This window comes from Myxocyprinus asiaticus, chromosome 40, assembly GCF_019703515.2.
Source record: "Myxocyprinus asiaticus isolate MX2 ecotype Aquarium Trade chromosome 40, UBuf_Myxa_2, whole genome shotgun sequence".
Classification (NCBI taxonomy): domain Eukaryota; kingdom Metazoa; phylum Chordata; class Actinopteri; order Cypriniformes; family Catostomidae; genus Myxocyprinus; species Myxocyprinus asiaticus.
Window position 1 is genome coordinate 15,246,119 of NC_059383.1, and position 27,953 is coordinate 15,274,071.

The following is a 27,953-nucleotide window of genomic DNA, read 5'->3' on the forward strand; positions in this document are numbered from 1 at the left end:
AGATTTACATGCATTTTTACATGCACAGAAACGCACAAGTCACATGCATTCATTTCAGAGGAAGTTGCAACAACATACCCGTGACGGTGACCTCAGTGGATGCCGATCCTGTCCCAATGCTGTTGGAGGCATCACAGATATATTTGCCTGCTATGTCATAGGTTACAGGTCCTTTGAACATCAGCACGTCTTCTCGGACCTCTGCTGTACTCGGCAGGGAACCGTTCAAGCTAGAGAGAGAAAATACTGATCAGATCTTGCATAAAATTTAACTGATATTGACAAACAACTGACAGATGCCCAAAGGCCTGAAGGTATTCAATATCTTACAGTAATGTTCCAGGTTCAATAAAAGTACAATTCTATTGATTTTGACTTGTCCCTCAGTTTGTTTAAAATTACTTACAGTAATGTAATAATAAATATAAAATACACAATCTTTTGAAAGCACAGCCACAAGACTAAGACATTAAACCTTTTAATATGATACTTGTGTGAAAAAACTGCTTACTAATCTTGCCTATGCAAAGTTATATCTAACCTTTCAACTACTGTACTCGCCATCATTCTAAATAAGAATCTTGTCAAATAAAAATAAATACATAAAAAATAAATAAATAACAATAAGTGCAAGGATACCAAAAAGGGACACGGCCTAACCTAAACAGGAATTCCATCCACAGGAATTACACTGGTAATACAGAACTTTATCCACCTAAAGCAGTGGTCCAACTAAAAAAGGATGATTTACACAACTTAACATATTAGTTAATATAACTTGAATAAGATATCTTAAAATTATTTAAGAGTAAACTATGGCCCATTTGGATATTTTTTTTATGTATCCATTTAAATGTATTAAAGGTATAGTTGAAAATGCCCAAACATGAAAATTCTGTCTTCATTTACTCACCCTCATGTTGTTCCAAACCTGTATGTCTTTCTTTCTTCCATGGAACACAAAAGGAGATGTTAGGCAGAATGTTAGCCTCAGTCACCATTCACTTTCATTGTACAAAAAAAAAAAAATAATAATGCAAAGGGAGTGAATGGTGACTGACACTGAGAAAATGATAACAGAAATTTCATTATTGGGTGAACTCTCCCTTTAACTGAATTTTTTTTATATAAGGATAAAAATCAAAGATATACGGATATCACAGACATTCTTTACCTGAAACTATTGATAGCACAGAATTAAAGTCAGTAGACTTACTATCTCCACTGAAACAAAGAGATGGGTGGGTTGGCATCAGCCAGGCAGGTGAGCTGAACATTTTCTCTGTTCAAATACCAATTCCCATCAAAGCCCTCAATTATCACCTCTGGTTCATCTGTAGACAAGGAACAAAACAGTGCAATGACATTCGGCCACTTTTATCCAAAGCAACTTACTTGGCATTAGTGCTATGCTGTGCCAGCTGAGCTACAGTAACACTATGATGCATCTATTTTCCTTAGTGTTCAGATGAGTGTATTGTCTTTATGAGCATTTTGTAAAATGGATGCTATAAGAAATTAAGGTTTTGGATAGGAAATTCCCTTTTAATTAATAAAATGCAATTAAGAAAGGCTGTTGCAGTTCCTTTAAAGATTATTTAGCATCCTTAGTAATAACTTTACATTTAAAGCAATAGTTAAGCATGGTTTCTTACACTGAATGTTGAGCGTTACACTTTCAGTGTATTGTTCGTCATTATATGTGGAAACGCAGGTGAGCAGCTGTTGGTGTATTTCTCGACTGGGAACCACCAAGTAATCACTGCGCACTGTGACGGTCCCATCAAGGTTGCGGATCTCCTGGGTGTTGGATTCTCCATCCAAATCAGTTTCCCATGTGATCACACTAGGTGGCTTCCCATTGGCTGAAACGCATGTGGCAACAATCATCTTCAGGTCTTTGGATCCTGCCACTATAGAGGGTGTGGACAGACCCATCTGGATCATAGGGCGAGCTGCGTGAACAAATACAGGGGCTTAGCACATATATTATGCACAGGGATATTTCATGCACTGCAGATAACCACTGGATTACTGTAAGATTCTGTGCCATGTTATGTTTTGCAAGCTGGTCAGCTTATTCGTGTTTTTATTTTTCATTAGGAAATGTAATACATTATTTTATAATAACTTTCTTGGAAACATCATTGTGACACAGGCCTCATTGCGATTCAGCCGTACCTTGAAGAATGATGAAATATGCAGAGAAATCATTCCTAGGTAAAGTGGAATGTTTTACTTATCTCAGAAACAAAAATCAATCTCAGTTTACCTGTGACCATCACAGAATATAGCAAAAATCCACTGCAACACAACCTTGGCTCCCGATAACCTACATATAACATGATGCTAAAAATCAATTGTCCTGCAAGGACATATTTTTGCTTTTTGGCTGAATTCCTGGAGTTCTATTATGTCTCTGATTAACTTTGACAAACAGAGGATGACAACACCAATTCAGGAATGAAGAAACTTGCCTTTGTAATGCTCACAATGCACTCATCCTCTCAGAGTAGTTCTCGTGTCATCACTCAATGACTCCTACACTACTTACATATTAAGTAGCAATCGGTATTTTACCCATACATAACATTCTACATATTGTTCTTAGCTCAGTGTTAGTATGCATATAATTTTGACCAATTCTGAATAACCAAGACAGAGGTTTAACTCGATCCATTGGTGTTTAACATTTATGATCAAAGTTGCATAGTGTTAAATCCATTGTTACATGTCCCGCTTAGATGTACCCTCAGTTTCAAAGATCGGGTATTGAGAGTAATCAGATGATTGCGATTTTTCTGTTAATCACTAAGGCTTAATCACAGAGGCTTTAGTGTAGCACTGGTTTTATGTAAGCATTTTTAATGTGCCTCTTAAACACTAAATCATTCCCTTATTATAGGGGCCTTGAACTCATTCAATTGTAAAGGAATAGTTCAGCCAAAAATAAAAAATTCCATCAGTATTTCTCAGTCAGTACATTTACGTGCAACTTAAAAAAAAGACTAAAACATCTGACTGAAATCTTATTTCCAGTCCATTTGTTTTGCAAAATCGGACTAACAGACCTTGATAATATAGATAATTGTATCTTGGCTTCGTAGACATGTTAATCAGACCACAATTGGCCTTGGCATTGTTCTCATGCTCCAAAAGACAGCGGTGACATGCAATGTGTATTTAATACTTCCTCAGCTAACGTCCTTCCTTAAAATATTTGATCTTCCATTGTGTCTTGTAAACTTGGAAAGAGAGATGAAGACTATAGCTCACCTACGCAGAAAACAGCAGTAGCTCTAATAACTGAGCATGAAAACGCAACGAACCATTTAGTTCTAATTGTAAAGATCAACCACGTTCATTTAAAAGAACTGGCTCAAAAGAATGATTTGTTCACAGATCAGACTAATCTGGTTCCTGAAGTTCAATTCAGTAAGAACTACTTTTATTTAGTGCTTTTTTTCCTTCTTCTTTTTGGACCTTAACACATGGTCACAATGAACTGTTGTAGCATGGATATGACCTGCTTGAAGCCATTTTTGTTGATTTGTCCAATCAATATTTTAAGGATATGTAAGCACTTGAATAAAAGATGTATACCGAATTCCAACTTCCTTGATGAAACAGTTTTTTGTTTAAATTTACCAAGTTTCCTTAAGTTTGGACTTCGCATTTTGAAGAAATCTGCTGATAAGCGAAAATGGGCCATGCCCAAATATTTTAATGACATGTAACTCCGAAGCATTTTGATGAATCAAAATTATTTTGTCAGGAGGGTCTGTAGATGATATACTCCAAATTTTGTGTGAATCAGACAAAGAGTCTAAGAGTATTTTAAAAAAGTAGCTTTATTATTATTATTATTATTAAAATGGTGGAATCCTTTTGGTTCAAAAAAATGATAACAGCATTTTGGTTTGAAAAAAAATTATGTTAAGTAAATAATGACAATCATTTTTATTTTTGGGTTAACTATTCCTTTAAGTTCACTTATTCAGCAAGAAATAATACCTCCATTGTTTTCACTAAGTGTTTGTGGTTGTGGCATTTGTGGTCTGGGAACCTTGCTGTACATTTAGTACAAGGAGAAAACAGCCTTTACATACCGTAAACAGTCAGATTGACCATGTTCTCCCTGTTGCCTGCTGGAAAGGTTGTGTACTCGCAGATGTAGGTAGATTCATCAGACAGTCTCAGTTTGTTAAAAACTATGGTGGTGTCTTCCAGAGAAGGAGTGTGCTGGCGGACAGCAGGGTTTTTGAAGCGTACACGCTCTTTAAAGGGTGAAAGCACTGACACACCCAGCGCAGGATTGGCGATGGCCACGTTCTGCTTGGTGCCATTGACCAATTTCTGCCATGTGACCTGGGAGATCTTTACAGGTGGGTTGCTGTTGACAAACTGACAGCGCAGCTCTATCTGTGAGCCCACAAATCCTGACTTACTGCTGTCCATCTTGACCATTTGGCCATGAACACCTGACAATGGAAAGATTAATAGTCAGGGTTACATTACTTGTGTGGTAGCAATATATGTGTGGATGTATATGTATATGTAAACTGTATTATTGAGCATGGATGCACAGATGACTAGCATCAACAAACAAATCTTGAACATGAAAACATGCCATATTAGGAAAAAACTAACCTTCTAAATTCTTTAATGTGGTAAGCATAAGAATATATATTGACTAATGAAAGGCACAAAGAAAAATTCTTAGTAAGTAATCTGTAGAAAGTGTTGAAGAAAGAAAAAATGATTTTTTCACATTTTCATTGTTACTGCCCAGGAAACAAATATACACTTCATTAAATACATGTTGCCCCAACAGCTGGGTAAGTTGTAACAATATGTTTTAAGTTGTCACAATACAACCAGCTATTCAATAGCTTATAATAGGATTTTCGACAAAATGTAACCAGTTAAACAATTATGCAACACAAAACAGTTCATGAAACATCAAAAATGGAAAAGATATAAAATCATTGCTTTGGCAATGACCTGACATTTATGAAAAATACCCTTGTCCTTAGAACACAGTTCAACCTTTTGGATAAAATATTCCTTTATGATGTATAGCTGACCATTGCCTGAATGTATGCCAGTGTGGTTTTATTGTGCTTATTTGTTTACCCAAGAGCTGGAGTTGTATGGATTACTTTTATGCTGCTTTATGTGATATTTGGACCTTCAGAGCAGGCACATGCAGAGGGGGTGGCTCTAGAGGCTCAAGCCTCTGCCCTTTTGTTGAGCTGCCTCTCTGAGATATTCCAGGGTGTGCAAATTCCATCTAAAATGAAAGCTTGCACACCCAAATGAAATGACGTTTATAGGCTCAATAATAGTACTGTATGTATGAATGTAAAAATGCATCAAAATTATGCTGAAACTTTGATTGCGGAATTAAATTATAAATTATATTGACCATAATAATACCCAATGTGTAACAGAGGCTGTCTCAGATTACACATGCACTCTCGCAACAGACGCAGGGGTGAGTGACTGAGGAAAGAAATGCACACTTTAAAGGTGCACTCAGTATTTTTTTTACTCATTAAAAAAGTTTTACTTCTAAAGAAATTAATGGTAGGCCTACTTTTGTAACATATGTATAACATCATGAGTACTCATATGAGATGAAGACTTAGTCATATCAGTAAACTTATAAAAACTGTTTTATCCTACATGCAGAGGGTCCCTTCATGGGGGCTGCCATGTTAGGATCACATGACCAGCCAAATACTACTTGCTTAATCTCAGTTATCATCCTGTTATTGGACACTTTCAATCATGGATTAAATTAATCATGGCTAACTGGGAATAGTGAATTTCTACAATGGCACTGGTAACTGGAAACTATTGTGTTTGAATGATGCTGCATCCACGCCGCTAGGTGTCAGTTTAAGTTCAAGATGGCATATTAAATAAATTACATCTTTAAATAAGTAAATTTAGTTTAGATTTCTGCCTCATTGTTCATAATTGCATTTGTCTATAAAAGCAAAATAAGTTAATTGTTGTTCTTTTCTTCCCCAGTTACAATATATTATGCTACATTACTATATATATATATTAATTGTGGAATATTTGGAGAATACACTTGTGAAGGTAGGCTATACTTCACTGTGCCTTTACTCACGATGATTATTTGTCCCAGTTACAATGTGTTACATGCTATTAAGTTTGTAATTCTGTGAGCCTGCTTGGTTTAAAGATCATACTTTTCTGCCTGTATAGATGACAGATATAATTTATATATTATTATTTTATATTCAGTAAATGTTGGTACAGTGATGACAGGCAAATCTATTACACATAATCAACAGTCTACTTACCATCTGTTTGTGTTAGTTTGCAAGTCAGACATGATATTATCCTTTATTCATATTGGCACTATAATTAAAGTTACAACAGTATTATTTTTCTTTTTTTTATTATAATCCAAACCTCCCTGTATTCCATAAATACAAAGAATATTTTGAAAAAAATGTGAATCTTCATGCACTTGTGCATTATTCTGTTCAACACAATGCATTATATGCATTTATTTATATTTTACTTCTTGTCATTTTTCCTGTACTGTGCAAATTATCCCACCATTTATATTTTCATCTTTAACACATTTTGGAAAATAATTATGAATACAATATATTTGAATAAAATGTTATGACTAATTATTAAGCCTAATATTTTGATACATTAACAGGGCTACCTACTCCATTGATAAAAGTGTAATTAATTTGTTTGGTTAAGCATTCAAACATAACACAGGGCTACCCACCCAGTCCAACGGAGATCGTACAAGCACCCTACCTCATCTCCACACCTCCCTTCTACAGACAATTTTGAAGCAACTGCCCCTCAAAAAAGTTTAGAGGCCCTGTCCCTCAAATTGTCTGTGCATGTCCCTGCTTCAGAGTTCTGGCCACCATTCACTTGCATTGTATGGACATACAGAGCTAAGATATTCTTCCAAAAATCTTAATTTGTGTTCAGCAGAGGAAAGAAAGTCATTCACATCTTAGGTGAGGGTGAGTAAATGGTGAGAGAATTTTCATTTTTGGATAAACTTACCCTTTAAAATCTTAGGGGCCGTTTACACGACAATGTTTTCAACTAAAAACGGAAAACCTTTTATGCGTTTTGGCTGTTCGTTTACACGACAACGGCGTATTGGGGCCTGAAAACGGAAACCTTTGAAAACGGGTTTCAAAGTGCAAGTTTTTGAAAATGATGCCGTTATCGTCTCCGTGTAAACATACAAAAACGCAAATTTGTAAAAAACGATGACGCAGAGGTATTACATGTTCAGTCTAAAGGCATGCGCGCGAGTACTTCAAAACAATGCACGAGACATTCAAAACTACAATGGTGGACTACAGGACTGTGTTTGTGCTGCTCAAGATTTTGAGTTTATTGACGCTTCTCCAGCAAAGTGTAGATTTACTGCATCACTACTACGACTAGCGATCGCCATCTTCATTGTTTGTATTCACCACTCTGTGGAAGAATGCTTATGTGCGAAGGCGCGTAGTGTTTCTTTACAAAGTGACATCGCCTACTACTGGCCTGGCATGCATAATACAGCCTTTTTAGTCATTTTCGCGGATCCGTATGCGAAACTTTTCAAAAACGCAAAGGAAAAATTGTTCAATTTTTAGTACAACATTGTCATGTAAACGTACCCTTAGTTACTGAGATATAGCCAATGTGACAATTTCCCCATGTGATGAGTTGCCCCAGTCTCCCCAGTGATGTAAATATAAGACATGTGCTGCAGCTATTTTAGAACTGGAACAATTAGCTCAGTAACTTCCCTAATGGGTATGTTAAGCTTAAAGGCTTACATGGACATCTTTTCTTCCACATGCCATTGTATTTGTAGGCAAAAGAGAACTGAAAGGTGTAGACGAGCCTCTTTACCGTGGGCCTGTAGAGTGTAAATAAGGTACAGTCCCTCCTTGTGGCTGAGACTGGGCTTAAATCTAGTTATCTATAAACAGGAGGATTAAAGAACCATGGCTACAATAAGATGTGGTGAGGGAATTCACCTGCCCTGACTAAAGAGTGTCTGTAAACACAGCTTTTGTTTACCTGTAAGATGTGTTTGTGATACTCCAACCCCAAGCCTCCACACAGCCAGAGGAAATCCAGTGTTAAACCACTTAAAAACAGGAGACAATCCCTTTCCAAAAAAAAAAAAAAAAAGGCTGCACAATGCTGAGGCAAAGTCCCTTACATAACCATAAACACATTTTCCCCTGTTTTTGGAAGATTCTAGCCCTTTCTATGGCAGCGAGGTTGAAATATCTCACTGTGTTGTGTTATATTTGTCTGTTCAAGGTATGACAAAGAAGTCTATGGAATTTGAAACACATACTCAATGAAGTCTATAAAAACAAACAAACAAACAAAAAAAAACTTATTTAACCAATAAAAGTCTGCAGGTAATCACAGCCATGCTAATATACAACAGCACAATTGTGAGTGTGATATTGCTTTAATAAAAAGTTAATATGGAATAATTAACATTTTAGACACAATATGGCCATTTATTTTGTCTATTTTTTCTCTGCTAATAAAAACAGTTCCAAACAAAGCTAAAATAGGATCAACCATTGCTTTGTCTGGAATGCGTCAAACACAGACTGGCAGAGTGATACAAAGAATAATGCACCCCAGGGCTATTACAATGAATATCGCCATTCTTGAATCATTGATTAATATTGCTATTGCAAATGTAATTTCGATTTTGGCAAATTTTTTCCCTCAGGCATACGTTTTACATTAAAAACTTTCAGTGATTAAAAACACATTTCAGGAGGGGGAAAAAATTTTTTTCCAAAAGTGACATAATAGTGTCAGTTATTTCTTTATGCCTTTTAGTTTTTCTTTATTCACCTTTCTGTTTTCTGTTCTGTTCCTCACTGGTTCTTTTTTTGCACTCTGCATTCTGATCAGCAAGATTGTTAATGTGCAAAAGATGTGCACCGATCAGAATAGCGAATTAAACAGAATTCGGAGAAAAAAATAAAAAGCTGACTGATTTAGAAATTGCATAGGCTCTTACTGAGATTTTACTCCAATTACTGCGATTAACTGAGCAGCCCTACAGTACCTCTATTTTAAGGAGACAACAGTCAAACAGAATTTTTGGAAGTCCATATTGGAGTCCATTTATGACGATCATGGTAAAATGCAAAACACTGAACGAAAATATGTATATCCATGATAAAAAAGAGCAGAAAAGAGTCTAATAGTAAGCCTGTCCTGGATTAAAGCAGACAGCAGGGGTACAGGCTAGCTTTCCCAGGCTTTAGGGCTGCTCATGAGAGCCTGCTCAAATAGAGCAAAGCCATACTGAATCGGGGGCCGCTGCACGACAGGTTAGAAGAGGTTAGCTACACCAGTAGATTACAGCACTCAGGATATTGAAGTTCAGGATAGCTTCCAACCGCATGAGAGAAAGCATCAGCCTAGTGCCCAATGCCTACAATGCAATAATAAAATATCTACCAATGTTGTGGATACCTTAAAAAAGTAATTCAGAGACATGTCATCAAATTTACATCCAGCTAAGCCTGTTTTCATTAGCAGATTAATGTTTACTCTAAACAAATTAACTCCATGTGATTGCCATTTATCATGTTTGGGGCTATATGGACACTGTCATTGCCAGATTATCTCTTGGAACTGAAGGGGAGAGAACCAGTGTAGTGTATATTAAATCTAGTCAGGCTTATGATATATCATCCTTTCTTTATTCAAAAGATTTAAAAAAATAACTGTATCGAACAGTGCTCCAGATTGAACCAGTGCCAGAGTTATCAGTTTTTCTGAAATACTGAACAAGCACATTCCATTTAAGAAATGAGATTATTCTTTTGATTTTTATTGCCAGTCTTGACAATTCCATGAGTAAATTCGCAAGTTATAAACATTTATGGTTAAAGGAATAGTTCAAATAGTTTCATTTAAAATTTGCTCTGTCATTATTTACTCATCCTCAGGTCTTTTCAAACTTGTATGACTTTATTCCGTAAAACCCAAAAGATGAAGTTCCTGGTATATATCCTGGTTTTCCATACAATGAAAGTGAATGAGGTCTGGGGCTCTCCAGACCCAAAATAATAAAAATTCACCATAAAAATTACAAATAAAATTACCATAAATAATCACAACAAATGACATAAAATCACATATGGTTTTAGTGTGATACCTTTATTGTGCTTTTTTTGTCATTTTGGAGATTGACAGCTTGGTTTCACTTTATTTAAACTGAAAATAGTGGCCAAGACATTCTTTACAAATTTGCATTTTTTTGTTCCATGGCAGAAAGAAAGTCATACAGGTTTGAAACGACATGAGGGTGAGTAAATTTTACATTTTGTTTCCTGAAATAATTTTCTTTAATATTTAATGATAATAACTTTTGCCCATTATCGTGGAATTGTCAAGAATCTTTCATTATCACAAAACATAACAATATGCTGATTTGCTGATGCTGAATCACATAATTCTTCAACACCAGAAATAAATCACAGAATCATGTTTCAAAGGAAAATGAAAATACAACATTTTTCACAAGGACTTTTTAAACCTGTGACAGAAACTAAAACAGGATTTGTCATGTGGACCTGATGACCTGACGGGGATGGGTCTGACTGTGCTTCATAAGTCGGCTGTCATGGCACTGAGGACACAGGCTAATGAGAAATGAAAGCCCTCCGTCAACAAAGGGGACCAAGAACACAGACCAAACTGCTGTTCAGTTGTCCAGTCTCCTCACTGCTTATGTGAGTCAACCAGAAAAGACACGGGCATTTCCCCACAGCAAGCATTGTCTGCTGAGAAATTCGTTTAGACATTTGTTGCATAATAATAAAAAATAAATAAAAGTTTTTTTTTTTTTTAGATAATAATAATAATAAAAATCTGTCATCATTTACTCACCCTCATGCTGTTCTAATCCAAACCAATATGACTTTCTTCCATGGAAAACAAAAGGAGATGTTAGGCAGAATGTTTGAGACTGACAGACCCAGTTCTGATTCACTTTCATTGTATGAAAAAAAATCCTTTTTGTGTTTTAGGGAAGAAAGAAAGTTATATAGGTTTGGAACAACATGACAGAACTTTCATTTTTGGGTAAACAATCCCTTTAAGAAGATTTGTGAGCTAATTATTAATTGAATGAGAAACAAAGGATGAAATGGATCTGCTTTAGATAGAATTTCACTGCAAAAGTAATGACAAACTACAAAACATGACAAAATAATATCGGTAATACTTTACAATAAGGTTTAATTTGTTAACATTAGTTAACAACATTAGTTAACTTGAACTAACAATGAACAATACTTATTAAGCATTTACGAATCTTAGTTAAAGGTGTCATGACATGAGGAACAAATTCCTTGATCGATAAAAACATACTGTAAGTTTCAGAACTAAAACTTCCTCCTAAATAAAAAAAGAATATTTATTTAAACCAGGCTCCAGAAACGTTTAGTTTGGAATTTGTGGAACTTGTGGTCACAATGACCAAATACATCTGCATATGATTGCCTCTTCAGCAAGACATCAATGCTTATTTGAACTGTTGCCTTCAGGCCAACGCTTCAGAGCTCTGAGCACCAGAACTGTCAGGCACAGGAACAGTTTTTTCCCTCAGGCTATCCATCTCATGAACAGTTAAAACTGCCCCATTGAGCAATAATTAATGTGCAATACACAGCTTAGTCTTTTTTATATTTATCCAACACATCCAACCTCTACTGCCATTACATTCCCTTGCACTGTGTATATATATATATATATATATATATATATATATATATATATATATATATATATATATATATATGTACGTATATTTGTATGTGTGTGTGTGTGTGTGTGTGTGTGTGTATACATATATGTATATGTGTGTGTATATATATATACAGGTGCATCTCAATAAATTAGAATGTCGTGGAAAAGTTCATTTATTTCAGTAATTCAACTCAAATTGTGAAACTCGTGTATTAAATAAATTCAGTGCACACAGACTGAAGTAGTTTAAGTCTTTGGTTCTTTTAATTGTGATGAGTTTGACTCACATTTAACAAAAACCCACCAATTCACTATCTCAAAAAATTAGAATATGGTGATATGCCAATCAGCTAATCAACTCAAAACACCTGCAAAGGTTTCCTGAGCCTTCAAAATGGTCTCTCAGTTTGGTTCACTAGGCTACACAATCATGGGGAAGACTGCTGATCTGACAGTTGTCCAGAAGACAATCATTGTCACCCTTCACAAGGAGGGTAAGCCACAAACATTCATTGCCAAAGAAGCTGGCTGTTCACAGAGTGCTGTATCCAAGCATGTTAACAGAAAGTTGAGTGGAAGGAAAAAGTGTGGAAGAAAAAGATGCACAATCAACCAAGAGAACCGCAGCCTTATGATTGTCAAGCAAAATCGATTCAAGAATTTGGGTGAACTTCACAAGGAATGGACTGAGGCTGGGGTCAAGGCATCAAGAGCCACCACACACAGACATGTCAAGGAATTTGGCTACAGTTGTCGTATTCCTCTTGTTAAGCCACTCCTGAACCACAGACAACATCAGAGGCGTCTTACCTGGGCTAAGGAGAAGAAGAACTGGACTGTTGCCCAGTGTTCCAAAGTCCTCTTTTCGGATGAGAGCAAGTTTTGTATTTCATTTAGAAACCAAGGTCCTAGAGTCTGGAGGATGGGTGGAGAAGCTCATAGCCCAAGTTGCTTGAAGTCCAGTGTTAAGTTTCCACAGTCTGTGATGATTTGGGGTGCAATGTTATCTGCTGGTGTTGGTCCATTGTGTTTTTTGAAAACCAAAGTCACTGCACCCGTTTACCAAGAAATTTTGGAGCACTTCATGCTTCCTTCTGCTGACCAGCTTTTTAGAGATGCTGATTTCATTTTCCAGCAGGATTTGGCACCTGCCCACACTGCCAAAAGCACCAAAAGTTGGTTAAATGACCATGGTGTTGGTGTGACTGACTGGCCAGCAAACTCACCAGACCTGAACCCCATAGAGAATCTATGGGGTATTGTCAAGAGGAAAATGAGAAACAAGAGACCAAAAAATGCAGATGAGCTGAAGGCCACTGTCAAAGAAACCTGGGCTTCCATACCACCTCAGCAGTGCCAAAAACTGATCACCTCCATGCCACGCCAAACTGAGGCAGTAATTAAAGCAAAAGGAGCCCCTACCAAGTATTGAGTACATATACAGTAAATGAACATACTTTCCAGAAGGCCAACAATTCACTAAAAATGTTTTTTTTTTATTGTTCTTCTGATGTATTCTAATTTTTTGAGATAGTGAATTGGTGGGTTTTTGTTAAATGTGAGCCAAAATCATCACAATTAAAAGAACCAAAGACTTAAACTACTTCAGTCTGTGTGCACTGAATTTATTTAATACACGAGTTTCACAATTTGAGTTGAATTACTGAAATAAATGAACTTTTCCATGACATTCTAATTTATTGAGATGCACCTGTATATATATATATATATATATATATATATATATATATATATATATATATATATATATATAGTCTATTGTGCATTCTATATATACTTTATTTTATTTTCAATATTTATTTGTTTTGTTTTATTCAATTTTAAAGACTTGTTGCTGTTTTGTATTGTTTTTGTATTGTTGTGCACTGGAAGCTCCTGTCACCAAGACAAATTCCTTGTATGTGTAAGCATACTTGGCAATAAAGCTCAGTCTGATTCTATTTTTCATCATTGCACCCCTGGCCCTGCCCACTGGTGCTCAGTCAGACACACAGGTGAAGAAGAGAGAGATGGAAGATTAATTTACACCAAAGGGGACTTACACAAGACACCTTTATGTGCCTATCTGGATTTAAATGTTTTTCGACACTAGACGAACGGCTTTCACCGTTACCGTTCATCTCGCGCCTCTTTTAAAAGACGCAATGTCAAGTTATAACTCTATAACTTGTTATATTAGAACTAATATAAGTTATAACTATAAATGGAGACCTCCATTGTGTTTCATTCAGCTGCGCTATTTGTTGTTGTTTTGAAGGCATCCTGGACTGCTTTTGCACCCATCTGTGCTATTTTCAGTTGTTAGTCTTTTGAAAATATGCACCTATATGGAGGCCTTTGAAAGCGCAAGTAAACAATTTAATTCACGAATATTTCATATGTCATGACTGTTTGATAGTTTATGATGCTGCTTGAGTGAACAGTTTATTATATTCAGATGAAATGTGTTGGATGTTGGAGTTTTATAAATGTTTTGGTCTTGTGGAGTTTGTTAATGTTCTTCGGATTGTGTTTCATCTGAGGGGCTGTACAATGTTAGCAATCAGAACAGTGGGCGTTTTTATTAAAGTTTTAAAGGGCCAGAGAGCTTGAAACCAGACAGAGGGCCAGAGACAGGGTGGAAAATGATTATATCTTACTAAATTATGTTTTAGTGCAAAAAAATAGAAAAATAAAAATACTAACATTATTTGAGACCTCAGGGACGAAAATAAAATTATAAAAAAAAGAGTATGTCATGACCCCTTTAATGTTAATTTCAACATATACTAATAAATTTGTTTAACATTAGTTAATGCACTATGAGCTTACATGAACTAACAATAAACAATTGCGTTTCTATTAACTAACATTAACAAAGATTCATAAATGCTGTAAAGAAATATACTTTTAATTGTTTGTTCATGATACCTAATGCATTAACTAATGTTAATGAATGGAACCTTATTGTAAAGTGTTACTATAATATCAAATGGGTTTTCCGAAGACTAACCCCATCTTCCATTGGTCTGCCAAACAGATAGTCCTGCCCTCAAACTCACGGCATTGGTTGAGCCATTGTTGTTACATATGGCCGGATGGCATGATCAAACAAACAGAGCAATGTCTTGAAAGTGCCACATAGCCATCTGTTTACACTTTTCAGGAAGTCAGCCTGCAGATGGCTTACTTAGAATTGTCTTTCCACATTAAGCTGGGACAGAAGAAAGTATTTAAACATTGACAAAATAACACAATTTCACTTTAAAGAAATCAACATGTATGCAAAACTTTAATGCAATATGGTGCATGATGCACTTTGAAGAAGATTGAAACCACACCTGTCAATCAAATGCATTATGGCTTCTTGTATGTCACTTAGATATGACCTTATTTCCTCCCACTCTTCCTTTGGACTGATGAGCTCTGGTCTCTGAGCTGATTAAAAGCTTTGAGGAATGAGAGCTACAGAAGGATCATTAAATATCCAACACCAAGCTGTGCACAAGGCATCCAGAATTGCTGAGTATTTCCATTAAAATTACCAGCAGATTGATTGTTTGGGCAATCTTGTCTATAAAAACAAACTCAAACTGCAAACTGCAGCAGTGGCGGTTCTAGCTTGTATGGTGCCCTGTGCGAAACCCGCTTCAACATGCCCTCAAAGTTGTTGACCAGGTGACACAAAATCTTTGTGCATGTTCCTGGTCTTATTGTGAAAAAAAAAAATTCCATATGAGTTAAGGGACCCCCTTATAAGGCCAAAACAAATTTACTCATCAATTCATCAATTCATCAATGATTGCGGTGGCACAATTCAACATTGACAAGTGTGTGTTCCAGATTTCATAAATAATCCAATAACTTTTTTTGTGTCGGAAAATTCAAAACACGCTCGAGTGCGCCTTGCGCTGTTTTCTGATGGAATTTACAGACAGCGACTGAGTGACACTTGCTAGGTTTCCATCCAAAATATTTAGCATTTTTTTAAGTGCATTTCTAAAAATTCAACTTAAGAAAATACGAATTGCTGCTCGTTTCCATCCACTACATAATGCGTATTATCATGAGGGAGACGCCCCGTCATAATCGAGCTGCTGAATGACCTCTCCCTGCTTTGGGGACAGTTTTATTTGCAAGATTGGAGCAAGTATCTCATTTTATTAAATGCATCCACGAGACACCGCAGAATAAGTGTAATATCTGATACAATGTGGTCTGAAATAGCAGTGATGCCGACACACCGCCAGTCTCCGCATAGGCCCTACCTGGGAGCACTCGCTCTCAAAACTGTTCTGGCGGATTGTGAGGACTCACTTTATCGACCAGCTGTGGGTTAAACACTTCCGAATGTCAAGCACTATGTTCAAAGAATTATGTGCCAAGGTCGGACCGTTCGGTGGGCTAGTCACATCAAGCTATCGCACACTCATAACACATGCACGAATGGTCAAAACACGTCATCGTTTTGCGAATAAACCGTTTCCATCACCTTAATGCGCATTTTAACTAATGCAAAACTCTAGAAGATCCACCTCCTCCTAGCGCATTCAATTTTAAGTGAATTTATTTGCATATCTAGCATTTCCATTCAGGAATTCTTATGCACAATTTCAAAATGAGCATAAAAATAGTTGGATGGAAATTTACTAAATGTCAGTGTGGATCCTCATTTTCACCTCACAGTAAGTTGTTCTTTGATTTATGATTGTTGGTACACCTAAATTACTAACATTAGATCATCTTCTATACTAGAACTAAACCGTCGCCAAATCTTAATATGCGTGCAGTTAATATGGACATAGTTTTGCCGGTATTTATCTAACACTATATGTTAACTCACTATTTTATTACACGGATGCTATGTGGAAAAATATCTTTGTCCATGTATTATGCTGTGCCTGTGACGAGCACCCTCCCTCAATATCTTTAAATACGTAAGCCATGTTGGAAAAACGATTGCGATAAGAGAGAAAACAACTCACTGAAGCATGTAGTAATATGAGCTACATCTTATTTATAGCTCCAGCATGTACTATGCTTCTCAGCCATGGTGACCACTATTTAAGTACAAAAAATTATAGTCTATTATTGAACTTAATATCTTACTCTTGTTTTGCAATTCATACAAATATCGAAATTACTCATTTTAATCAATATATTTAATTATTCTGTGAATTTTTGGTAGTGATTCCCATAGTGATTCTTGGGGAGTCATACGTGTGTCTGATGTAATTATTCAGTTCAAATGGGGTAAACAGTCCCGTGCTTTCACGCTACCAGCATTTTCATCGTCGTGTGTAAGGGGACCCCCCAAGAGCTCGAACTCAGTTCGAACACTGTTGTGAAGAGCATTTCATGTAACTATAAGTTTACCACAAACATCACAGCTGTGTGTAAATAATACAGGGAAATGTCAAAAAATAGTTTGCCACACCAGCATAATTTGCCACAACATGTCATAAAGACATTATAAATTAACCAGCCTCTTCTAGTACTTATATTACCAGGTGACAAGTGATCAATGCCCCATTTTGTTTCCAGTCCCACCCAAATGTGACTCAGAATGGACATAGGTAAATCCTTAAAAACTGCCAGGTCATGTGCAAGTCGATGACTCTTACCCTGCTCTTCTTCTCTATCATCACACCCTAAACTGTGAATTATCCCAGTTCTGCTCCACTGCTCAGTGTTATATACACGCATAGATCAAGAGCGAGGATATCTCAGGTCCACTTTTATCTTCAAAGCTGAGCTCTTTCCATTTTCATAGAAATGTTCAAGAAGATTTGTGATTATAATTTGCACTGCTACATTTCACTACATTAAGACAGTTATCGTAGGTCTTTACAGAGCGTGAATTTAATTCTGTTCTTCCATTTTCCCCTTTAGCAGACTCAAAGTAAAATGGTCCATCCCATAGATCTGATGCTAATGAAGTACATATGGAAAGCACTGGGGTAGGATTTAGCTTTCAGACATGACTTAAAACCAAGCAGAGATAAAGGATGATAGGTCATAGGATTGAGAGGATTTTCATACTCTTCGTCACCCGACAAATAGTAGTTTCCAACCTACCGTGGCCATACTGTTCTACTCTAATCTTCTCAATGACAACAACTGCAGCTGCCAGAAATGTGGCATTCCTTGGAAATTGTTTAGAGCAGTGGTTCTCAACCCATTCTCAAAAATGGGTTGCAAGTCTCTTCTGATAGGGTTGCAGACAGCAAAGAAAAATGCAAATAATTAAATACAACTTTATTCATGCGTAGTTAGAATATATAAATAAATAGGCCTTTCAACTTTTAAAAGGGCGGAAAAAAATATATGCATTTAGAATGTAAAGCTGGCTCTATGTATAGCTGGATTTTTCCAGGTGTTAGCTTCATTAACATAATCACTGGCCAGGCAGAGGGAGAAAGAGCACCCATTAGCACCTCTCAGCAGGAGGTGTTAATCACTTGTCTGTCTGGACTCCCAGCTGAGTTAATGCCTTGAAACACTGAAAATACACATCCGTCTTGCTTGAAATTATCACTGGCTGTGGGTGGGGTGGGAACACGCCACCAAGGCAGTGACCAATGAGTGCATTTCATGTATAAAGTGTTTTTTTGCCGGAGGACGGAAGCGATTTTTTTCTGCACAAAAAAGTGCTCGTGGACAGTGCATTTGGAAGAGACGTTTATTGCTCTTTGGAGTCAGCACGTATGATTGTATGAAATATTTCATATGTCATATCATGGCAGACCACTAAAAGATAAAAAAGTGGTCGGAGATCACTGCCGAACTCAATGTACATGGTAAGGAACCATTTAAATATACAATAACGATTATGAGTAGCCAGGTTTTAATTACTATTTATACTACTGCTGCAGTGATAAGGCACAGAACAAAGTCAAAGGCAGTCGTTAAGTGTGACACCTTACCTCCATTTTTAATCAGTAAATGTGACAGGCTCACTGACTAGGAGGGCAAGATTAGCGAAAACAGTCATTAAGTATGACACCCCCCACCCAATTCGAGTTGTTCTGAGTCTACTAGTGTAGAGCCAGCTTTATGGGCTATTCAAACAGACTCAATATTTCTCATGAACCACAGTTGAAATTCATATGCTGGCTTGCTTTATATTTCATAGTGTTTCCGTATTTACCAAAGGGCAATACCAGTTCTTAAAATTTGATACAGTCTTGCATAGCCAAACATTTGACAATTGACATTAAGGGTGTGTTCATACTTGGCAGGTTTGGTTCGATTAAAGCGAACTCTGTTGCAATTGCTCTGTTAGTGCGGTTCATTTGAACAAGTGTGAACGCTGCCATCCGATCCTTGGTGCGCACCAAACAAGCGGACCGAGACCGTCTGAATAGTGGGTCTCGGTCCGCTTCCAAACGAACTCTGGTGTGGTTCGATTGATATATGAACGCAACATGGACCAAAGACGTCTAAACAGACCAAAAACAGGAAGTAATTTGCCTAATACTGACTTCAGGCATACATGGTTCTTCTCATCATAGGAGCTATGTTGCCCATTACAGTTCGGTACAGGCGTCGGAACCGCTGACGGTTGTCCTTGCAGCATATCTATGTTTGTGTGTGCATCGGAGGAATTCCTGGCACTGTTTTGACACCTTTACACATTTTATTAGCTCTTCATTTGTTCTCAGCTGGTAAAAATACCACCAGATGTACATATATAAATCTAACAAGCGCATTTAACCCAGCAGCCAGCATTGTTTTGGATGTTCGGAAAGTTCCGTCGCAAAAATACATCATAAAAGCTGTCCAATCAGGTTGTGTCTTTTTCCTGATGCCTTTTGTTTTATATCTTTAGGTTCAGTGTGAAAAATAACACTGTGAACGCTAAGTGAACCAGGACTAAATGTATCATTTTCTTTTTTGGTCTGGACCAAAAGAACCGAACTACAAGTGTGAATACACCCTAAGTCTGGTCCACTTTGCAGCTTATTCTGGCCAAGATCTGCCCACTAAGGAAGGAAGAGACCGTTTGACTGATATGTCAAGTGACCAACCAGTTTTTATGTGCCTTTTAGGGGCGGGTTTATCTGAAATACCACAATAATAAACCAGCATGGGAAAAAGCCATTAAAATAATGACACAGCAGTCCCAGTCCTTAAACAGCTATACAAGTCTAAAAATCTGAATTTCTGTCTGTCCAAAAGTATTACGTTTTGACTCACAAGTTCGCTGGTACATATTGGTAATTAAAGTAAATGTATTTGGTGTGCTGTCCACAGTGGAGGGGCACGAGCATAGGACTGAGCTTGAGCTCTTAGATCGCCCTGCCCCCCGGACTTATTTTTTAATAATTGGTAAATGCTTTATGAAATATAAAGGTGGAGACAGGGAGGTGGAGGGATGCCGGATGAATTATAGCCTTTGCGAAGGGAAGCAGCCGCCTATATATTCTTGGGATAAGATTGGCAGGCCTAGATGAACATGCTCTTTCCGAACTTATATTTGGAACTTAATTTATTCCACAGACATAAAACAAAGGGGAATGTACAACTGAAACTGGCCTTTTCAGCCACTGCTTACCATTTTGTGTGCAATATGCAGTTAGTGAATGGAATGTGGGTGATCTGTAGGCATGCCATATGAGGCTGAGATTATGCTAACCCAAACTTTGAGGTTTGATTTCACTAAAGACAATGCAAAACACCAGGAAAATTCTAAAATTAACAATTATTAAAAAAGTATCATCAGAAACACAAAAGCAACAACAACGTTTCGATTTTCTCCACACTGCTTTTCTTCCCTGAGAGCTGTCCATCATTATACTCATCACAAATCTCTAAGCACTACTAGGCTGTTAATCTAAAAGCAGACAGGCAAAGCTGGTGATATCTGCAGGCTGGAGTAGCAATGACTGTATCGTGTTAACATGGAAGCCATTATAATAACAGTAAAAACAATAGTCCACACACTCCCTTCACTTTTTCTTAATTTTCAAACAGAAATTAGATTATCGTGTTCAAAGAAGTTGTTTTGTCTCCTCAGATGATACATGATAGTGATACAGCCATTAAAGGAACATAATGATAATAAATGCTCTTATAATCATTCCAACACCTTTGCATTCAGTCATGTTGTCATATTTATAAGACAGCAGGTATAGCAAAGGTCACCATCTTCCAACAGGGAATGGTAGTGTATTCATGCAGTCTTGCCCATATTTTGAAGGATGTGGGCAAGACTGTATGAAAACACTATAATTCCCTGATGGAATGATTATAAGAGCATTTATTATCAATAATCTCCTTTAACGGCTGTGTGACAAGGAGGAGGGCGTGAAGGTGCACGGCCGGCACTGAATCAGCTGATCAGCGGGAGAGTGAGATAAAGGGAAGCCGGAGATGCCGGTTCGAGAGAAAGACACATGCGGCCGTTAAACTTTACGTTGACTGTTTAGCCAGTTCCCGCCTCCTCCTTGCCCATCCTTTAACTGTTACAGGCTGCATCACTATCATGTATCATTTGAGGAGACAAAACCTTTTCTTTGAACACTGTAATGTAATTTTTGTCCATTAAAAGTGAATGAGGACTGGGGCTGTCATTCTCTAAAATTACAAATAAGCACCATAACCAGTCCTCATTCACTTTTTATTATAAAAGAGTGGCCAAGATATTCTTAAAAAATTCACCTTTTGTGTTCAACAGGTTTGGAATGACAAGAGGGTGAAGAAAATTACAGACTTTTCATTTTTGGGTGAACTATTTGATCTTAAAGATTTAATTGTAGTACTGGGTAAGGCTAACCAGAGTTGAGCACCACAGCAGTATGCTGCCTTAAGCAAGCTATCATACTTAATATGATGTGCCAGTTAATTGTGAGAGCCACCCTAAGAGCCTCTCTTTGAGTAATACCATCAGGCAGGGTTATCAACTCTCACCAGATGATCTACCATTACATGCGATGACACTGCTCGAAAACACTTGTTTTACATGGGCTTATTGCTTTTCTCAAGTTAAAAAGTCTGTATATGTAAGAGCAGGCAGTGCCTCTATAGCATTTTGACTGATTGATTACTCAAACCAGTACGCTATCTGTCTGAATGAATGGATTAAACTGATGGAAATGGATGGATAAGTTACAGAGTTAACCATTCACTATAACCGCTTGGACATCACCACTTTTAGTCACATCCGAATCTAAATTAATTTGAAATGGCTTGAAAAACATAATTATCTGTTTTTAGCATAGTCGTCATTTACGAGTGTGATGGGTGGGACATGTCCCCACCACTTTTTGAAATAGCTTTCTTCAGGAAAGTGTCTATTGCAGAAGAAACATCTCCAGTTCTTGAGCAGGAGTTTCCATTTCGTTTGTGTGTGTTCAAATAAGTGGCGATCCAGCGCTGGAGTTTTTTATTTTTAATGTTATAATGTGTGCTCGTGCTCGTTGAGTGTAAGCGGGCGATGATGTTCTTTTATGCATCCAGATGCGCTCTTTTCACTCTGCTGTTCTGCAGTTCAAGCTCCTTTCGAGTGAAATCAGAAAGCAAAATGCAAACAGATGTGTACAGATGGTCACGAGACCAATCAGTCACCAAATGTAACCAATGGTTGATCCAAAACAGTAAGATAATTTGAAATTTTCTGTGCACAACCTAATGAATATTCATGAGTTTTGTGATGTCACAACCAGCATGTCCCCAACACTTTTTAAAACAAAGTGATGCCCCTGGTTTTTAGTGACCACTAAAAAACACATCGAATTTGAAAATAGGCCTACATATAGGAGAAGTGAACATGATGATTCAAACAAACTTATAAAGATCATCAAAACTGAAAAAGTGGATACAATAAATTTTAAAAACAAGAGAATATCATTGGGTAACTCTGACATGGTCCATGTGACTGAACCCTCTTAATCCAGATTTTCTTTGATATCCATTGCTGATTGATTTTTGCCCACCCATGGTACTGAGTTGGAAGATTGGTCCAGTTGAAGCGTTTTAGTGATTAGTCGCTCAACTTAATCACAGCTCATCATTACTCAAGCACAGAGGGTTGCGTCACTTGTACTGAGCTGGCTTACATCCATGGCCTCATGGTTTTAGTACAATGACCTGTTGCTGGAATCCGCCCCTTACTACATTACCCACGGACTACTGCATCGCCCGTTTAGAAAAGACTCCAAGTATCACCATGGCAACGGGCCAGGGGATAACAGATGGTGGGAGTGTACTCAGTGGCAGTTAAAGGCGGAGTGCTGATAGTAAGGGGGGAAAGTGGGTCAGGATCAGGATCAGCCACAGTAGGACCAGACAAGTCTTAACACCAGACAGGCCTCACACACACATACATGTAAACACATGTAAACAATACGAACATTGTTTTCAATAATTCTTTCTAATTAGAGCTGCAAATGGAGAAATGCTTTCATATTTATGTGGGTTTAAAAATGTAACTTCTATTTTAATTTTTAACAATCTTCTCAGACCCTGCTACATGACATTTTGCACATACTATTATGTTTGTATACTTCCTACTCAAGTGAGGTGCAATAAATTGCACAAGTCATGGTAACTGACAATTACTAATTTTTCAAGAACAAAAATCTAAAAGTGTTTTATCTGTCTACGTCAGGTTCATGTGAAATTTTGTGGTTGGTTTTGGCTGTAGATCAGAAATAACCCTGAATGAGGTTCTATTTTTGGGTCTTTCTCATGATTCCCACTGGAAACTATAGTGAATATGCTTTAGTTTGACTTCAAGGACAGATTGGAATCTAAGCAGAATATGAGGGAAAAGAGAGGTATTTCATTAGAATAAATGAAAGCAGAGACAACAACAAAAAGACTAAGAGCAATGATGTTCTTGTACAACCAATAACCAGTTTTTAAACAGTCCTTGACATTGTTTCGCACAGTTTTTTTTTTTTTTTTTTTTTTTTTACCACAGGCCTACATAATGTAAAAATATAAATTAATACATAATTTGTTGGATTATACACATGCATTTGAAAATGGGGCAACTTCATATTTTCTGCCATTTTATGCACTGCAAACATATTTCAACCAAACCAGCACATTTAGCCATTGGCTTATAGCAATACAATATCTCATGCATTTATAACATTCAGCTTCTCCCAATATATAGCGTCTGAGGCAGAACTGACAAAATATTAATGTCACAGGGTGTGAATAAAGACTTAATTCAACTACATATTCACATTTGCTGCTCATCCTCCCTTTGAAAAGTTCATCTTGATGATCAACTAAAATGGGAATTTATGGCATGATAAAGTGCGTGAGGCGCACACGTTTAGAATATAGCCTACCACAATATAACATTGCCTATTGTTTTTAAATTAATCTAATTATAGGCCCAATTGACTAACTGAGACAAATATCAAGAGAAGCGTGTGAGCAATGTGTTGTCTCTGGCAATTCGGCAAGTGATTAGGTAGTGGAGTGTTGACAATTTTATTTATTTCCGATTTAAAAGAGCTGTGAGTACAAATATTAACTGATTATATTCTTGGCGAATAGTTTCTAGAGCTGTACTAGCGTTTTAAAGCACGCGCACATTCACATTACTTGCGCGTGTTGTTTAATAAAGAAACTATGACAGCGGACAGACAATGTCTGAAGCAGGGCCGTAGGAATGATCTGAAAACATTTTTAAAGAATATTTGTATTTTTTTTTTTTATATGTTTTATGTGTTTAAGAATATGTGATACCATTTGAAAGAAAGCATACCAACTTTTAAGAAACAGCATTTTTTATGATAGAACTTTAATAATTAGAATTAAACTGTAGAAACCAGTTGACTTGGTCAATGATCTTTTTTTTTTCTTTTTTCCCTAAAATAAATATGCCATAAGCATCCCCATTCATCTAATCTAAAAAATAATAGCCAAACGAAAAACATGGAAAAGTCAAAGAACAATATCATTGTTTAGATGTTTACAAGAGGCAGGGATGTAGCAGTCATTTTAAAAGGGGGACACAGCTGTCAGAAGGTGGCAATATATAACAGTATATATTAATATATAAGTATGATATAAGTATTATATTAATATATACATATTATTTACTTTTAATATTTGGTGTATTTTAAAGATTCAATAATTGCAATATAATTGCAAAATTAAGCAAAATTAGCTGCAAAAATAAAGGGCATCTTGTGGAGCACTTGCTTCTGTTTCACACATGACAATAAAAGACTGAGCACAATCTGGTCATGAATAAATTATTTAATCAATTACAATAATGACAATTGTGCATGTGCACAATTTTATGTTTTACTCTTTAAATGCATCCAAGTGGCTCGAGTGTTTTGACTACGTTCACCAAAATTCATTCAGATCCATTTAATGATTCAGTGACCATTTCTGGTGATGCCACCGGTTGATGTCTTGTGTGAAATGAGTTAGTCACTAAATCAACGATCAAAAGAAAATTGTAATCCTTTAAAATGTTTATGTCTACAGACCTACAAAGAGACTTTAGTAGAGGTTTCATGAATTATAAGAACAAAGCAAATCTATCATTTCCCTACAGTTTGTGAGCTGCTGAGCATGACTTTTATCAAAAGACAACAATAACAGTCTTATATTATTATGAGTTTCAGTAATGTCCGTTTTCATGTATAAAAAAGTGTGTCTACATATCTATTCGCTTCAGTAAAATGTTCTAAGAACACAGCAGATCTATCTTATATCCTACAGTTTGTGGACTGCACACCAACATAGAGGTAAAAAACAGGAGCTGATATTAAAAATTGCTTTACATATTTCACACAGATCTAGTAATCTGCTTAAATTGCAAAAACAACCGATCAAACTATTACCTCACAAACATAATAAAAAAACCTTAAATTAATGAAGACTCAAGTGCTGATATAAACTCCACTTACAATGTGTGCTTAAAAGAAGGATTGCCCTTTTTTTTCTGCAGTGCATTTCACGTAATTCTGCCAATCAAGAATGATATGCTGATAAATAACTCTTATTTGTGTGTTCCTCATCTCTAAATTATTCATTTAGATCAACATCAATGCCGATTAAAAACATGGATAAATGAGCATTGTTGACAGCAACTTTGTAGAAATGAACGGAGCTGTGTTGATTAGACTGTCTGACTGACGACCTATTATGTAAGGGTTGTTTCGGCTCATGAAACTCACCTGTGACTGGCTGGATGGTCACTCAATCAGCTCAAAGTAACAAAACACAAAGAATACTGTATACAAATCCACAATTTGGACTCGATATGGGTTTAGCTTGGAATAGTGTGGGGAACAAAAATCACCTTTTTAAAGAGTCCGGGGGCCGTGTCTCTCACGTACCCCGCGGCTGCTACGCCCTTGTCTGGAGGAAGAATTCATAATTCAAATGATATATTTAAATCTCCTGTCCAGGGCTGATACTCTACATACACAGCTGATCAGTGCATACAGCACGTCGAAATTAATGCCACAAATCCCCCCAAAAAACCACACACACACACAAACCAGCACGCTGTGCGTGGGACTACTGATCTATTCTCAACACAAGCCGATTTCATTGTTTTGATGAAAAACGCAATCACATTTACCAGATGTTTCTTATGGCATTTTGGCATGAAAGATCTCAGACCTTCGCTATTACATAACAAAACCACGATTCTGTTGTTACATTGCTTCATCATGCCACATCATTGGCAATTGCACTGCATTAAAACAGTGCATGCTACGTGGTGATGCTCAAGCTCTTGCCTCACAAAAAATTATTACATTTCAAATTTCATAAAGCTAAAAAGTAGGCCTATACTTTTACAGATATGCATGTGTATGCCGTGTAATGAGCTTCTTGCAGCTTTTGAACTTTTAATTACTATCTTATTTGACTTTTCATTATGCTATTCTCTATATACTGAGGGATACTATTAAAGCCTACCGTAAATTCTCCCCATAACGAATGCATTAATCAAAGAAATAAAAGACCAAGAAAGAGAGTCGTACACGAAATAAATAATCTGTCTTACCTGTTGTCAAAAGGGTAGCCATCAGTGGAAGCACCAAATTCAAAAACATCATGTTCTGGTTTGATATGCAACGAATTCAAAAATAGCTGGTGCGATATTAAATTAACAGAGCTCTCATTCCCTTAAAGAACAATTATCCAAGTTCTCCATTTATTGAGATGCGTCTGGCGGCCAGGACAACCGAGGATGATCAGATGTACAACTGTTTTATGACACTTAACTCGTCATCCAGTCAGGATGGGTTCCACGCGCTGGTCCGAGCCCTTTAAAATCCTGTAACAGTAAAACAATTACGCGCATTGAGACGAACTTTGAACTGCGCGCGAGGCCACTTGAAAACAAAAATTACTTTCGGCTGCGCGTGGGCAGCGGATCGAACATAAATCAGCTTAAAGCACGAATCACTGAGGATAATGAAGAATGGATAGTATCAGCCTACGATTGAGGTCCCTGTCAAGTTAGCCTTCTGCCTGAACTATATAGTTATCGGGTTTTGATCGGTCAATTGATGTGCAGTTGTCCTGGAGCGGTCATCTCCATCCATGTGTCTTTGACATACAGTAGCTAAGTCTCTATAAGGGGCCGTTCACATAGAAATCGTACTTGCGCTTAAAACTAGACACAGCGCCACGAGCGCCAGTGTCTCGAGAAGCATTTTCAACTGTGGCGCAACGATCAAAGACGTCAGTCTAGCGCATGTTTGCATAGAGATATAAATAAAACAAAGAACTAGTGGAGACACACGCAAAAACGCGTCAGTGTTGAACGGCCCCCTAAGCGTCCTCTAAAGAGTTACTCGGGAATTTGTCGGCTTCACTTGATCTGCCTAAGAATAAAAATGCGGCCCTGGTTAAAAGTATATTTGAAAACATCGCTTGACTGGAACCAGCACAGCATTCAAAGGACAAGGTACAGAACCGTATGATATCAACAGCAGACTCAGTCATGTTTGGTCAAAAGTATAGTCTATTACTGACAAATTAATGCAGGCCGACATCCGGATTCTGATTGGTGCAGTGAAGTCATTCAAATGACAATTAAGGAAATTCACAGTACGGGGCCATTTACTGTAGGTAAATAGTGCTAGACCTCCCTCGTGTGGTCTATGAACGTAAATGCGATTTCAGAGCCGTATTAACGG

The 27,953-nt window shown here is 37.0% G+C and overlaps 1 protein-coding gene across 4 annotated transcripts in view; it reads right to left on the bottom strand.

Moving 5' to 3' along the window:
- LOC127430507 (nectin-1-like) overlaps positions 1 to 27,644 on the bottom strand; it is a 36,687-nt gene extending 9,043 nt beyond the window's left edge. Inside the window, exons 1-5 of one of the 4 annotated variants that reach the window (XM_051680335.1) lie at positions 26,813 to 27,642; positions 4,110 to 4,481; positions 1,656 to 1,955; positions 1,217 to 1,334; positions 79 to 230 (exon numbers count right to left, since the gene is read on the bottom strand). In XM_051680335.1, coding sequence (XP_051536295.1) covers positions 79 to 230; positions 1,217 to 1,334; positions 1,656 to 1,955; positions 4,110 to 4,481; positions 26,813 to 26,864 — 994 coding nt within the window. In that variant the 5' untranslated portion in view covers positions 26,865 to 27,642. The other 3 variants (XM_051680336.1, XM_051680337.1, XM_051680334.1) reach the window with 3 other exon arrangements.
- Between the last annotated feature and the right edge of the window lie 309 nt (positions 27,645 to 27,953).